Source organism: Pelodiscus sinensis, chromosome 6 (assembly GCF_052426305.1).
Source record: "Pelodiscus sinensis isolate ZL-2025 chromosome 6, ASM5242630v1, whole genome shotgun sequence".
NCBI classification, from domain to species: Eukaryota; Metazoa; Chordata; order Testudines; family Trionychidae; genus Pelodiscus; species Pelodiscus sinensis.
In genome coordinates, this window is record NC_143057.1 from 39,245,989 (window position 1) to 39,260,378 (window position 14,390).

Consider the following 14,390-nt stretch of genomic DNA (forward strand, 5'->3'; position numbering starts at 1 on the left):
CCCTGCCCCCTAGCTTCCTCACTACTAGCTTCATCCCCAGAGTCCCCTAGTGCCAGCTTCCCATCCTGGATGTCAGTGCCCCTCAGTGTCAGCCCCCCTTCTCTTAACCCCCCCCCCCCAGGGCTGCCTGTGCCTGCCCGTTCTCCCTCCCCCCCACCTGCTGCCTGCCAGCTGAGCACAGAGTGCTTTCTTCCATGTGGGGAGGGCTGCGTGGAGCCTGCAGCATGCTGAACCCCTGCTGAGCACTGTGGCAACTGAGCTCCACGTGGTGCTTGGACCCACCCAGGTGAGGGCCGCAGCAGCCGGGCCCCTGCTGAGCTCTGCTGCAGCTCTGAGTCAGGGCCGAGAGCCACATGGAGCCCGGCTGCCATGGCAACAGGGCCCCTGCTGAGTCAGGCTCCATGCGGCACTTGGCCCCGGCCGAGCCCTGCAGCTGCCCATTATTGGCCCCACCAGCTGGGCCGCATAGTGGCCGCCAGTGCAGGAACCGGAGCCACCATGAGGCTGCCCCAGTGCCTCACTGTGGCCTTGGCTCCAGCAGGACACCCGGCTGTCCACAGGCACTCACCCTGCAGCCATATGGGGAACCCCAGTGGGTGGGCTCATTAGCATCTGGGGGCATGGCCTTTCAGAGTGTCCAGGTCCGGCAGGCAGAGATTCGCATCCTGCCGCCGGTCATGAACTGCTGGCGTACGCTACCTCCATCATTGTGCCTCAACCCTGTTTTATAGGGATCACTGCTAGGGGGGACGTTGACTATTTCAGTCTGCTTGTCAATCTGATTTTTAGGCCTCACAGTACAACAGAGGTGCTAATTGTGATGTGGACACGTGTCCACCAGGAGCAGATTGAGACCAACAAGTTTCACATGTACAGCTAATATGATTGTCCGATGGTAATGATTTTCAGTCATTGACCTTATCCTGAATCACATCAGTAACCTAAAGGAGAAAAGCTGTGACTCCTAGTGTTAATTCCTACAGTCACCCTTTCCTTTCAAGCCACTTTACACACCTCTTTGCATTGCCAGTGATGAGTATTAGGAATCAAAACGAAGAGCTAGGTTTCACTAATCAAACCACATTTTAATTGCCATGTATGGTATCTTGTATGTGCTAATTAGGAATCCACAAAGTAAAATAACTGCCTTTCATTACTTCTCTTGATATTAGAATGAGAAATCTACCACTCCTGTGTCTAAATCAAATACCCCAACTCCACGGACTGATGCTCCAACTCCAGGCAGCAATTCTACTCCTGGATTGAGGCCTGTGCCTGGGAAGCCGCCAGGAGTTGACCCTTTAGGTTAGTAACAATTAGGCCTCTGGAAAAGCTTCAAGCTTTTTCAGTTCTTTTACAAACTGCATTCTTGTCTGTGGCCTCTATTTGTCATTCTCTTCCTTGAAATGCCGAGTGTCCCTTATAGCTATTTAAATTGGTCATCTTCCCCCAACAGCTTCCGGTCTAAGGACTCCAATGGCGGTACCATGTCCCTATCCTGCTCCATTTGGAATTGTGCCACATGCTGGAATGAATGGGGAGCTGACTAGTCCAGGAGCTGCATATGCCGGTCTACATAATATTTCCCCGCAAATGAGTGCAGCAGCTGCAGCAGCAGCAGCTGCCGCAGCTTACGGGAGGTCTCCAGTGGTAAGTGTTTACCCTAGGGGATGCTAACGTGCCTGCAGTCTGGAGTTGGCAGAGTCCAGTTAAATTAAAGGCATGCAGGGTTTAAATCTCGTTCTGCCTATTTGTGATATGGGGAATAGGTTGTGGAGGAGGTAAATGAAACTCATGATCACTGAATTCCCACTTAATGAATGTTTTTGTTCTGCTTGGGGAAATCTGCAGGTTGGTTTTGATCCACATCATCACATGCGAGTCCCAGGCATCCCTCCCAATCTGACAGGCATCCCAGGAGGAAAACCGTGAGTTTTAAACACTAAACTTACCCAGTTAATCATTTATTGAAATAGTGTTCCCTTGCTGGTTAGATTTCCCCTGGGCTACTGAATACTATTACATGAACTGAAGTAAGTTTGAGAGAGTAGGGAGAGTGGCTTAATCCTTGTTTTAATTTTAAAAGCTTATTTGGAGATTTATTTTAAAATCTACTGTCAGCCAAGAGGTATCAGATGGCATCAAGCAAAGAGAATCTTTGGTGGAGAGAGGGAGTTTCTCTTCTAGATGTGAAGTAGGGGAGCCATCTCTGTATAGAAATACACTATAAAGGGATCTCTGGTATACATGGCTGTTGTATTGTGCCTGTCCACATAAAAATAATTCCATTGAATGTGAAAGCCTTGCAGTCACTTGCAAACTCATTAGATGCTATAAACAGCAGTGTGCAGAGAAAGGGATGCTGAAATATTTGTTTGTTTGAAAATACCAAAAAGAATTATAGATCAGAAAGTTCAAAATCATCCTTTATGTTATGGAATTCACCAGAAAAGGTGACCTCTTCTAACAGGCTTTGTTTGCTGTGAGCCTGGAAAAAGAATTACACAGACATGAAGAACTTCATACCCTTGAATTAGAAGGATGAAAAAAACAGTGATGGAAATCATAATGATCTGGAGTTTGTTTGAAGGGCCTCATGTTCCACTTTTTTTGTCACACTTGAAAGACAAATCAGCTACCTAATAATGGAGAGGTTGAAGGATATTTGGGTACATATGACTTCATTTTAAATATATAAAAGTTGTACGTACTATGATTGTATCCTTCTCCTTCAATGTTACTTGTCATATTAGGCTGCCTTTTCCAGCTGCTCTGTGTTGAAGTACACTTGTACCTTATGCCATAGACTGTAAGATCTATAAAGTAGAAACTTCTTTCTATGGGTAGAGCCTGAACATTTATGGATATCCACTTTAGATCCAGGGGTATCTGTATCCGTGAGTGTGGGTGCGAATATCTGTGGATCACTTTTGCAGATATAAATGCGGATGCAGATACCAATTTTGTATCAATTCAAGGTCTCCCCCGATGTTTGCGGAAAGCACCCAGAAAGTTTCAGTCAGTACTATAATATAATAACTGAAAAGGCAAAAGGGTTTATTGCATCTCAAATGTTTTTATTAATTCCTTGACATAATAGTGACTATTTACAGGGTCCATAATAACTAATTATTGTTAGCTATATTTGAAGACTGCAAAGATGGAGACCTAAGGTGTATACACCTATCTCTACTGAGAGTTGTCTGAAATGGAATGTGTTGCATTGGTATCTTGTTACCTCTACTTCTCTTTTTGATTTTGAACTACTGCCCAATTTTCCTAGGGAACAGTACAGTATATGACTCAAAATTAGGACGTATGTTTAAAAATATCCGTACAACTCTTTATAATTGAGTAGATTGGTAATATATTTACAGTTCTTTAAACATGCAAAAATTCTATGTTAGTGTTAAACATTGCTATTACTAATGATCTATGACAGTGGTAAAAGGGGACTGGTAATAAATGAAGCATGAAGAGAGGGAATGAGTAATATGACACCAGATCTTTTTTAAGATTAAATGTATTTGAATAATTATTCATAGCACTTACTGTTTGATTTAAGAGACAGATTCTCAACTGGTGTAAATCAGCATAGCTCCATTGACAATATCTTCAGCTGCATCCTCAAAGCTACTTTGCCAATATTGAATAAAACATTGCTTTTTTAAAAAATAAAGCTATAATAAAGTTCCACTTTTGGTATCAATGTAAATTCTCAGAGCATGTTGGGTGCTTTCCTCTTGGTACTGTACAACAGCAAACACGCTGTTGGCATTGAACAAAAGATGAATAATGAGACCTCCTAAATAGTGCCTATAGAATCTGCTAGTGGAAATCTAATCTAATTCAACTAGGAAGTTTGTATCAACTGCAACAACCAAAAAATCTGCCTGAGCCTTGCTTGAATATGTTTAGTGTCATAAAGCAAAGTGACAATTTGTCACTCAGAAGAAGAAAAGAGAGAAGCTAGGATGTAGAAATTGTGAACATTCTGTGGTTATGGGCATAAAAAAGGGAAAATTGGAGATTATGTAAATATGGTTGAATTTTTATATTGCTGACAAAGCCAATGTAATATTAGCACATTGTGTAACTTAACAAATAAAATGATTGAATTTTAAAGGCTCCCTTTTAAACTAACAATTTAAATGCAACAATTAAGGCAATGGTCACCTTCAAAATTATATTTCTGTGAGCTGTTTTCACATTTCTACTATTACAACTGTGTTTTTATAAGTACGATTCAGAATTAGCTAGTCTGTGGAAATTAGGAACCCTCTGTTAAAGGTTCTTTTGTGTGTACAGAAGAGTCATGTGATAAAGTTTGTGTCCAGTAATATGTGCTCTGATACATCCATCTTCAAACAAAAGAATTTCACAATCTAGGTGTTCTTCCTAGGAACTATTTGGAAATTAAGTTGTTGTAACTTATTCATTGGTGGCATAACTGACAGTCGAATAACACATTCTTTCTGAGTAAGAGTCCTGACCCCAGCAAAAGGAGTTGGGATGTGTGCTTGTCATATCCATGAAACCACAACAAATTAATTGCGTCTTTTTGCTGGTCCGCAGTTGGGCCTAAAAACCTTAGCTCTTGGTATCATTGATTTCAGTCCATCTACTCACAGAGAGCTATAAAACATATATGTGCTCCACACAGTTCAGTTCATTGAGAGCCAGGCAATGAATTACTCCCCTTTGTGATCTCTTGAAGATTCATGTTGATAAATGAAAGCTTCTAAAGGAGTAGTTCCCTATCTATCCCCTTGGACTGAACCATTCCCTAAAGCTTGAAGAGATGTTCCCTGCTATTTCTGCCTTTAGGGAGGCTCTGATGTGTAGGATTCCCTATTTTTACTATGTATGTATATCAAATTGCATATCACAGCTCAATCCCAGTCATGTGCAAGCTTAAGGTTGGAAACTATAGCTTCACATATCTACTTATGCCAGAAATCAGAAGCATGTGTCTTGAGCGATAAAAGGCTATTTGGTCTGTGTCTCAGTAACTTGCTTTGTGGAGACCAACTGGATGCCTAAGGATAGGTATCTAAATTCATATTTAGACTAGGGATGTTAGATAGCATGTAATTGAATAATCATGTAACTGCATCAAATTGTAGGGGTTACACAGTATTTGATACTTCTCAGGGGAGGGGGTGGCAGCCAGTGCTCTGGTCCCACTCCAGGGGAGCCCCCGCCACTCCATGCTGGCCTCTGTATCACCCCACGCTGATGCCTCTGTTTAAAAAACAGTTCCCCACGCAGATCGGCTTCCATCAGCTGCCCCCTGCTGCCGCCTCTGATACAGAAGCAAAAGTGTGGGGCAGACAGAGGCTGCTCTGTGGTAGCAATCCCTGTCCATGGTGGATCCAAGCTCTGACCCTCCACGGAGGGGGACTGCTGCCATGGAGGAGCCTCTGTCTCCAGTAGGCCCATGCTCACCGCGGGCAGAGGCTACTCTGTGGGATGCAGAGCAGCCTCTGTCCACAGGGAGCTCGAACTCCCACACAGACAGAGGCTACTACTGCCTGATACAGAGGCAGTGCGGGGAATGTGTATAGCTGACTAGGCTTATTGGTTAATCCTGTCTTACTGGTTAATCATGTAGTCGTCTACATATTGACATCCCTAATTGAGACATCTAAAATTTCAAGTCTTCAAAAGTATTTGGTGTTCTCCCAGCTATTGTTAACATAAATTGAAGGTGAGGATGTTCAGTACCTCTGAAAATCTGACCATTGCATTAGGTACCTAACTCTGGAGTTAGATGCGAAAATGTAGGCAGCCATATTTGAAAATATTGGTTTGTAACAATCATGTTCTCTTTTCTTAAGTAGTTACGATAGGTAATTCATTATATTACTTTCCCATTCTCCTTTCTTCAGAGCTTATTCATTTCATGTAAGTGCGGATGGTCAGATGCAACCTGTACCTTTCCCTCCTGATGCCCTCATTGGACCAGGAATCCCTCGCCATGCTCGTCAGATCAACACTCTGAATCACGGGGAAGTAGTGTGTGCAGTTACCATCAGCAACCCCACAAGACACGTGTACACTGGTGGAAAGGGGTGTGTCAAAGTCTGGGATATTAGCCACCCTGGGAACAAGAGCCCTGTCTCTCAGCTAGATTGCCTGGTAAGTGAACATCTGTGAATGAAAGTGAAGATCGATCAGATGGGATGGGGTAAAAAAAAAGCCACCGAGAAAATATTCAGATTGTGTAAGAGTGATATGATAGCATTAAAATATGGATTATTCTAACCCACACACCTACTGGATGTGATGTACTGTCCCATCTAGTGGCTGAGACTGCTTATCAAGAGAATAATGAGTATGCTCCAGGCTTCGCTACCATTCAGCTGATATTTGGCTCATGTGGTAGAGGTGGATGTTACATTATGATGACCAATTAGCAGGGCTCAACAAATAATACAATACCACAGGCGAGTAGATTGTAACCCAGAAGAGCCGGGTTTGGGAGATATGCACATGCGCAGAACGATCTGTGCATGCGCAGATCACCGGACGGCGCGGTTTGGCAACCCTGCCAATTAGTATCTTCAGCCCTGAGGTGGCTCCTCAGTTTGTGCTGATTGGTGAGCTTAATTCAGGTTCTTTTTATTATTACAGGTATTGCTGAGTTGTTCAATTTCCGGTCTGTTTGTTACAATACCCATGCTTTTCTCCTGATAAACTAAAATCTCCTAAAACTATATAGGCAAGAGGCAAGATTAGACACACTGCAGTAGATGCAGTGTATAAATGTTGACACTTATGGGTGCATGTGTAAGCCCTATATCCTTTTATGTGCTAAAAATTATTTGTAAACTTATATTCTAATACTTGGTCCATGCAGCTGCATGACCGTGTGTATTCTGACAGTTTAAAAATCTTCCTATGTTGTTATTGGGAACAGCAAATTATTTGCATGTGCTTACAGGATGCACCACTGTTAGTAACTTTTCTTGTCATTTACTTTTCTTGATGAGATGGTACTTTCTGATGTAATTACCGCTACATCAGAACTGTGCAGAACATATGATCCTAATATCTCCTTGGTGGCAGCAGGGCTCATTACAATGAGAACAGGAGGTATTTTAAAAATTGGTACTCCCTGGTATCAAGGGGTTAATGTACTGAAATGAGCAGAGTATAAAAATGAAACTTTCTATAAAAGCTGTTGAAAGCAGGAACATTGAAGTGTTTGGAGTTGGGTGCAGATCTTTGCATTTTGATGCTAATTAAGATTAAATAGCTCTCACTACTGAATTTTGTAGATCAAGTTTAAGTACTTCCCTGATGTCATGTAATTTTCTGGCATTAATACACTTTATCATTGTCATAAGTATAAATGGCTAAACCAGGAGGGAATACAATACTTTTATGGATTTCTGCTCTCATGTTAATGCTGTTTTCCTTTCCTCATGAGTAATCTCGTGATGGCTTCTGTCTCCACAGAACAGAGATAACTACATCCGTTCCTGCAGATTGCTCCCAGACGGCCGCACCTTGATTGTCGGTGGGGAAGCCAGCACATTATCCATTTGGGACCTGGCAGCTCCTACCCCACGTATAAAAGCAGAGCTGACATCTTCTGCTCCAGCCTGCTATGCTCTAGCTATCAGCCCCGATTCAAAGGTCTGCTTTTCCTGCTGTAGTGATGGGAACATTGCAGTGTGGGATCTGCACAACCAGACATTAGTCAGGTAGGTCAACAGAACTGGATTGATGGGTTGTGAAGGATGAATTAACAATAGTGCATATTTTTCTCTCTTAATTTTACTAATGTGCTCTTATTTCAGTTGTCAGCATACCTTTCAGTATTTTGTTGTGGAGGAGACAGAATAGTAAAAACTTGAGAGAGTCGCATCCTTTTTATAGGTTGAAGAGGGTTTTATAGCAGCAGACTTAAGTCCTGTTCTAATGCTGCCAGATTGTATTCTGGCATCTGATGGCTGCTTACTCAGCCCGTGTTGACTTTGCTAAGATTCTTCTAGGTTCCACTAAAGCAGGAATAATTGGATTTTGTGTAATATGTTTCACACAACCATGCCTAGTGTTTATATCCTAAATAAGGAGGGTCCTGAATTACCGCATTCAGATCTGGGTTTGAACAGCACAGAGTTTGGGTATTTTCACATTTATTTTGGTTATTTCTCTTCCCCAGTGTAAATCATCTTAAGTATGACCCAGAGATACAGATCTACATTACACAGCATGGTAATACATGTAAAAAATGGGCTTTTTTCTGTATTAAACCTGTGTAAGTAAGGCTTTTTAGAGCTAGTACATTTAGAATTATATGCTGAAATCCCCTGAGGAAGATATGACATTCCCAGTACCTGATATGTCACAATCTGAAGCAGAGATCCCCAAATCTGAACTTTAAAACATACTTTTTAAAAAAGCATGATGCTGACTAGGCTGATTATTTGATGCATTCCACACACAGTTCATTCTGTTATCTACAAATTCAAAATAAATTCAAATTGCTCTACTAAAATATTATTTTGCCACTTTTTAAGAGCTAGAGATTTTTTTAAAGTAAATAAATCCAACTAGCATGGCCTGCACAGAAAAATGAATGTGAATCAAAACTGAATCTTTGTACCATGAGTGTGGACATGTTTTATTTTTTGACATTTTTAGACAATTCCAGGGCCACACGGATGGAGCCAGCTGTATTGACATTTCTAATGATGGCACGAAGCTCTGGACGGGAGGTTTGGACAATACGGTCAGATCCTGGGACCTCAGAGAAGGAAGACAGCTACAACAGCATGATTTCACATCACAGGTTCGCTCTCAGAAGCTTTGACATGTTAGAGAATTCCATAGTGGTTTTATAAAATAAGCACATTTTTTAAAAACAGACTGGAAGAAGAGCTTCTAGAATTTTTTCACTTAGTCTCTTCCACTGTTTTAAAATGGCAGCTAAACGTTTATTTCTAGATTATGGCTCTCAGTTTGACAGGTCAATATTTTACCCATAAGAACAACAGAGAGCCCTATTTATAATGGGAACTTGTCAGATTAAAATGTTTGTCTAACCAGTTTTCAGTTGTATAGATATTTGTTCAAAAGATATTACAAACATATTTCTAATGCTGATGGGATAGGACAGTAACTTTCATAGTTTTGATGCTTTATGCAGTTCCAAACAAGTTGTGTTTATATGAACTAATTTATCCTGATTATTGATTAGCATGTTTTAAAACCTGTGTAGTAGCCCAAAATGTGTGTCACATTTTTGAACAGTGATAACAATGTAGCAGGAATTAGCTCTTGACTATTTCAAGGGCTTCCCTTAGCCCTGGTCTACATTAGGACCTGAGTCTGGAATAACCCCTCCAAGTTCAAATTAGTAAACGGTGAGACCACACTACCAAAACCGTTATTTCGGAATAACGGGCTGCAGGATTCAAACTCTGTACTTCCGCTTTTCATCAGGAATAACGCTAATTCCAAACTTGTAAATTCAAAATAACTTTAGTGTGGATGCTTCAGTGCCACCAATTCAAGCAACTTGGCTTTCGAGAGGCCTCCCACAGCTCCTCAGAGTGCCTGCTGGGCCTCTGAGTCTGAGGTAGCACATCCACATTAACGGAGCTGCCTTGGACTAATTTTGATGCTTCCCTGTAGTAAGGACACACAAATTCAAATTTGTTAAATCAGGAGTTCTTAAGTTGAATTTAGTAATTTCAAAATAATTTCCTACTGTAGACATGGCCTTACTGACTAAAGCATGCGCTGTGTTAATTCCAGATCTTCTCACTGGGGTATTGCCCAACTGGTGAATGGTTGGCAGTAGGAATGGAGAACAGTAACGTTGAGGTGTTGCATGTTACTAAACCAGACAAGTATCAATTGCATCTTCACGAGAGCTGTGTGTTGTCACTCAAGTTTGCTCACTGTGGTAAGCTATAGCATCTATGCTCGTATTTTCTTTCTAACAAACCTCTTTTGAATAAAAACAAGGAAATATAAAATCAGATGTTCAGTGTAATATTAAAATTAAATATTTTTCTACATGATTTTTTCAATGCAAATTACTTAGTGAAATACCTTAAATTAGTCAGACATAAGTTTAACTATTTTTTCATTAAGATATGAATTGATCACTATTCTGCATAATAGGGGGGTTGTATGAGTTCATTGAATATATAACAATTATAAATTTAAAAAAAATCTGATTTCAGGCAAATGGTTTGTAAGCACTGGAAAAGATAATCTTCTTAATGCCTGGAGAACACCTTATGGAGCCAGTATATTCCAGGTAATAATCTCCTAAAAGCTGTTTTACACATTACAGTGCAATAAAAGGGCACTTTTCAAGGTCCATTATTAGCTTAAGGAGTTTTTAAAATGAGTGTTTTTGGCTAATTATGTTTCTTGTAAGATTTTTGACTGTTATAATGAGGTATTCAAGTTTTTGTTCTCAATAAGATTACAATAATTTTTATCATTACAATAAAGTGGACCCTTATCTTGAAGTTGAGCTTTAATGCCTGTTTTGAATTATTTTTGTCTTGAGTTTCTTATGCCCGTTTCCTCTCCATATAATGCAGGTTCCACGTGGCTAACTTTAGCATTCATTGAATATCCAAAATCCTGCTAAAAATAGTGAAAACCAGCTCCAACACTTGTGTATCTTTTCTCGCTTCTCAGATAAGAGGAATAAGTCTCCTCAGCATTCTCCCTGCCCCCCAAACTTATATCTGTGACACGCCATTTTTTTAAAAATCCTGTGTAGTGAAACAGCTTAACAGGTTTGGTTTAGATAGGCACCATTAAGATGTTGTGAAGTGTGTGAAGATTTAAAAGTCATTAAATTCAGCAGGAAAACTCTTAAACTTAAGAGCTGACTCTTATGGAAGAGTCTTCTAGAAAGGTTAGCATTTCCGATTATATTCTACACGTTTTTTCTTTAAATATCCTGCAAATATTAACTGTGCCTAATGGAGCAGAATAATGTCACTTTCAGAAAAGTGAACCTGCTCAAACTTTTTATAGTCTGACTAACCTTCCAAAAATCAGCACTGGAGCAGGAAAATCTGCCTAGTGTAATTCCATCTCCAAACTCCCATTCCTATAGAGTATCCTTCAGGACAGTGTTTCTTAAACTTTTTAAGACCGAGAAACACCAAACACTAATTTTTTTTATGCGGAACACCAAGCATTTTTTTGTTGAGGGGGGAGGGAGGGAATCCGAGGGAAAGTTGAGGGGAAAAAAGGGTTGTCTGCCCCTTTAAGGGTGGCCATTTTGAACTCTGTTGTTCTCTGTGTCACACCTCCAACTGCCTCGTGGCATACCGGTGTGCCTCGGAACATAGTTTAAGAAACGCTGCTTTAGGAAGAAGTGACAGCCAACCTTCAACAACTTTTGCTAAAATCCCAGATGTTTCCTGGTTGGGCTCCAGATTTTAAATATAAATATGTATTTTGTGCTATAGCTAGCTAGACATAGATCTAAATTAATTATTCTATTTTTATGTTGTACCCATTGTCTATTGTAATCTGTTCCATTGAAGTACTTCTAACACTACTCGCTCTGTTGTCTGTTTACCTGTTTGTTTATTATTCCTGAACTTGTAAGTTCTTTGGTGGAGAATGATCCTTCTTTTCTATTTGGAAAGCACTAAGAAGAGGGCACTAAAATAATAATAATAACAATTAAATAATCATTCTCTGTTACATCCTGAGTGATTTCTGTAGAAACCTCTTAAGTTTCTCAAGAACCCTGTTGGTTTTTTCCCAGTTAAACTCTATAGGACTTCTCCAGAAGGGGAATATATTTTTAAGGTGGCTTTTGGATTGTTTTTAAGCATGCAAAAACTAATTCAGTTATATAAACATTTAATAAACACTCATTGTTTCTAAAGTGTGTGCATATAGGGTGGAGGATTGGTGGTTTTATAGGTTGTCTTCAGTTCTGTAGTACTGCATAAAACATTCCTTTTCCTTTTATGTTGCACTGTGTATTGTCTTAAATTCTTCTGGTAAGGTAAGTGTGGGGAGGTTTTTTTGCCAGTCCTTCAGCTGTGCTTGGAGTCAATACATTTTGGTATTTTGATAAGCTGTAGTTTGCACTTTCCCTTAGTAAACTCTCTACTGATTTAATCCTCTAGCTCTGGTGTCTTTTGTATTCACCTGATTTTATTACAACTAAAAATAGTTCATTTCTTTATACTTATGTATTTTCTTTTGTTTTTCTTAGTCCAAAGAGTCCTCATCTGTGCTTAGCTGTGATATCTCTGTGGATGACAAATACATTGTCACTGGCTCTGGGGACAAGAAAGCTACAGTCTATGAAGTTATTTATTAGAGACAAAGCTGAATGGAAACAGGACTCTTCCTCGTAGCACTTTGCTGTATATTCCTTTTTTTCCCATTCCCAAACTGAGGACTTACAATGCTCATCACAGTTGTGGAATTGGTTTTTTTTTCCCTCCCCTCCCATCTAACTTGCTATTAAATTGTGAATGCTCATTAAGAACTTGTGATACCAAACTTTAGATATCTACGTAGAAGAAGAGGGGATAAGACACTTAACATTGAACTGATTCTCTAATGATGTATTATAGCTGTAATGTATTTATTTTGTTTAAAGAAGACTTTCTAACAATGAACTGACTAAATAAAGCTGTCTGCCCCTGCCTTGGTTTGAAAGGTGCGTTGTATATTTTGTGAGGTTTTGCTGGTGGGTGGAAAGGAGGAGGGGTGGGAATGCAGAAGTGACAAGTGCATTAAATAGAATGATAGCTTATATGAATTTTTTGACTACTTATCTTGCTCCTGTTGAGACCTCTTAAGTATTACTGTAATATAAATAATTATTGTGGGAGGAGATTTTTGTAACTGAACTCTTTTAAACCAGTTTGAAAAATCTAGAAGAATAATTGCAAATGGAAACCAATATTTGTATGTATGTGTGTATAATAAATAAGTGTGTGTGAGTGCGCGCGTGCGTGTGTGTGTATTATGTGCCTTTGATATTTTTCCTGTGATTTTTTTGGGCTAGTTTAGTTCATATCTGAATTAAATAAATTGTTGGGAAAAATATACCAAAAATAAGGTTCCTTTTTTATGTATATAATAATCTGCTGTCATGTAGTGTTTTGTAAATAGATTTGTTTTCAATGCTTCTGGCGAAGGTAAATGTCCTCTGTGTTGATCCTGGCTTTTTAATATAATATCTCTTTGTTGTATTGCAGAGAGAAGTACAGTAGCTTGCCTCAGAGAGCCACCTTTATCTTTTCTGGATGTTTTTGCCACATTTCTTTGAGAAGGAAGATGTGCATCTTTCAGCAATTTTGCAGTTACAAGAGATTACAGAAAATATTTGCTATATTCATTGGAAACTGCACTGAAATAAGAATGGATTCCTACCAATGTACAGACTACAAAAGCAAGAACCTCAGAGGTAGGGGTTTACAAGAGCACTCATACTGAAGTTCAGAAAAGAATGGATTCTCACTTGGGAGAAGGACTTGCTTTATTTGCCACAGTTCTATCCAAGTCCTAGTTGGATGTCCCTGAAATGGACAGGCTGTGCCATTGTTCCAGAGACATTGTGATATCTTTTTATGTTGTTGTTGCTGTTAAACTATGATCTGTGACTTTTTTTTTTTGAATGCTTTAAAAAAATCTTTAAGTCTGTGGATCTGCTGATGTACAGTGCCTTTGCTGCTATGGATCAAAATCAAAAGAACGGTGTAGATAAATCTTATTGTATAAGTAGAAAATTACATAATTTCATACTAGAAATGGATTGATGCTGCAAGTTTGAAATGGACTGTTCATTGAAGTTCCAAATGTGGTAGCAAAAAATAGTGTCTTAAGTGCTTAGTGTTTGATGTCATTAACAGTTTCGTAATACTCTACAGTGTAGAAAGATTTTGATACTAAATTGTGTCATTGTACATAGTTCTAATGCATTGTATTGACCACCAGTACTTCTATAATGGTAGATTATTGTTTGTGCATTCAGACTTTTAAGCATTAAACATAAGTAACTTCTATGATGTTTATTTCTCTATTTTTTTCCCCTTTGTGAATTTGCATACCTCAGTATTGTGGTCAGATTTCAGTTTGGTCAAAGGAGAGTAGGCATCTGAAGAAAAGATTCTAAATTGCACAACACACCACTATAAAGTTTTTTGGAAAAAACAACAACAATGTATTTGTAAAATATGCTTCCCACCAATTGTCAGGTTTCATAGGAAACTTTAACTGAAAATTGCTATAATTATAATACTGTAATGGGTCTGAAGCCTTTTAAAGTTTGATACCACGCTAAGAGCTCAGCTGTATCATTCAGAGAATAGTAGTTCCTCTTGTTCATTTTCTAATATGCGGTGGAATGCTGTTTCCTCCACACCTCA

The 14,390-nt window shown here is 39.4% G+C and overlaps 1 protein-coding gene across 6 annotated transcripts in view; it reads left to right on the forward strand.

Annotated features, from left to right (window-relative positions):
- LOC102460994 (TLE family member 4, transcriptional corepressor) overlaps window positions 1-14,027 on the forward strand; it is a 133,769-nt gene extending 119,742 nt beyond the window's left edge. For all 6 annotated transcript variants that reach the window (XM_075931744.2, XM_075931745.2, XM_075931746.2 and 3 more), the window contains 10 exons: window positions 1,173-1,305; window positions 1,457-1,650; window positions 1,852-1,928; window positions 5,892-6,141; window positions 7,465-7,712; window positions 8,656-8,803; window positions 9,772-9,922; window positions 10,206-10,282; window positions 12,224-12,676; window positions 13,221-14,027. In XM_075931744.2, the coding sequence (XP_075787859.2) occupies window positions 1,173-1,305; window positions 1,457-1,650; window positions 1,852-1,928; window positions 5,892-6,141; window positions 7,465-7,712; window positions 8,656-8,803; window positions 9,772-9,922; window positions 10,206-10,282; window positions 12,224-12,331 (1,386 nt within the window). In that variant the 3' untranslated portion in view covers window positions 12,332-12,676; window positions 13,221-14,027. The remainder of the gene's footprint in view (window positions 1-1,172; window positions 1,306-1,456; window positions 1,651-1,851; window positions 1,929-5,891; window positions 6,142-7,464; window positions 7,713-8,655; window positions 8,804-9,771; window positions 9,923-10,205; window positions 10,283-12,223; window positions 12,677-13,220) is intronic.
- Window positions 14,028-14,390: the final 363 nt, after the last annotated feature.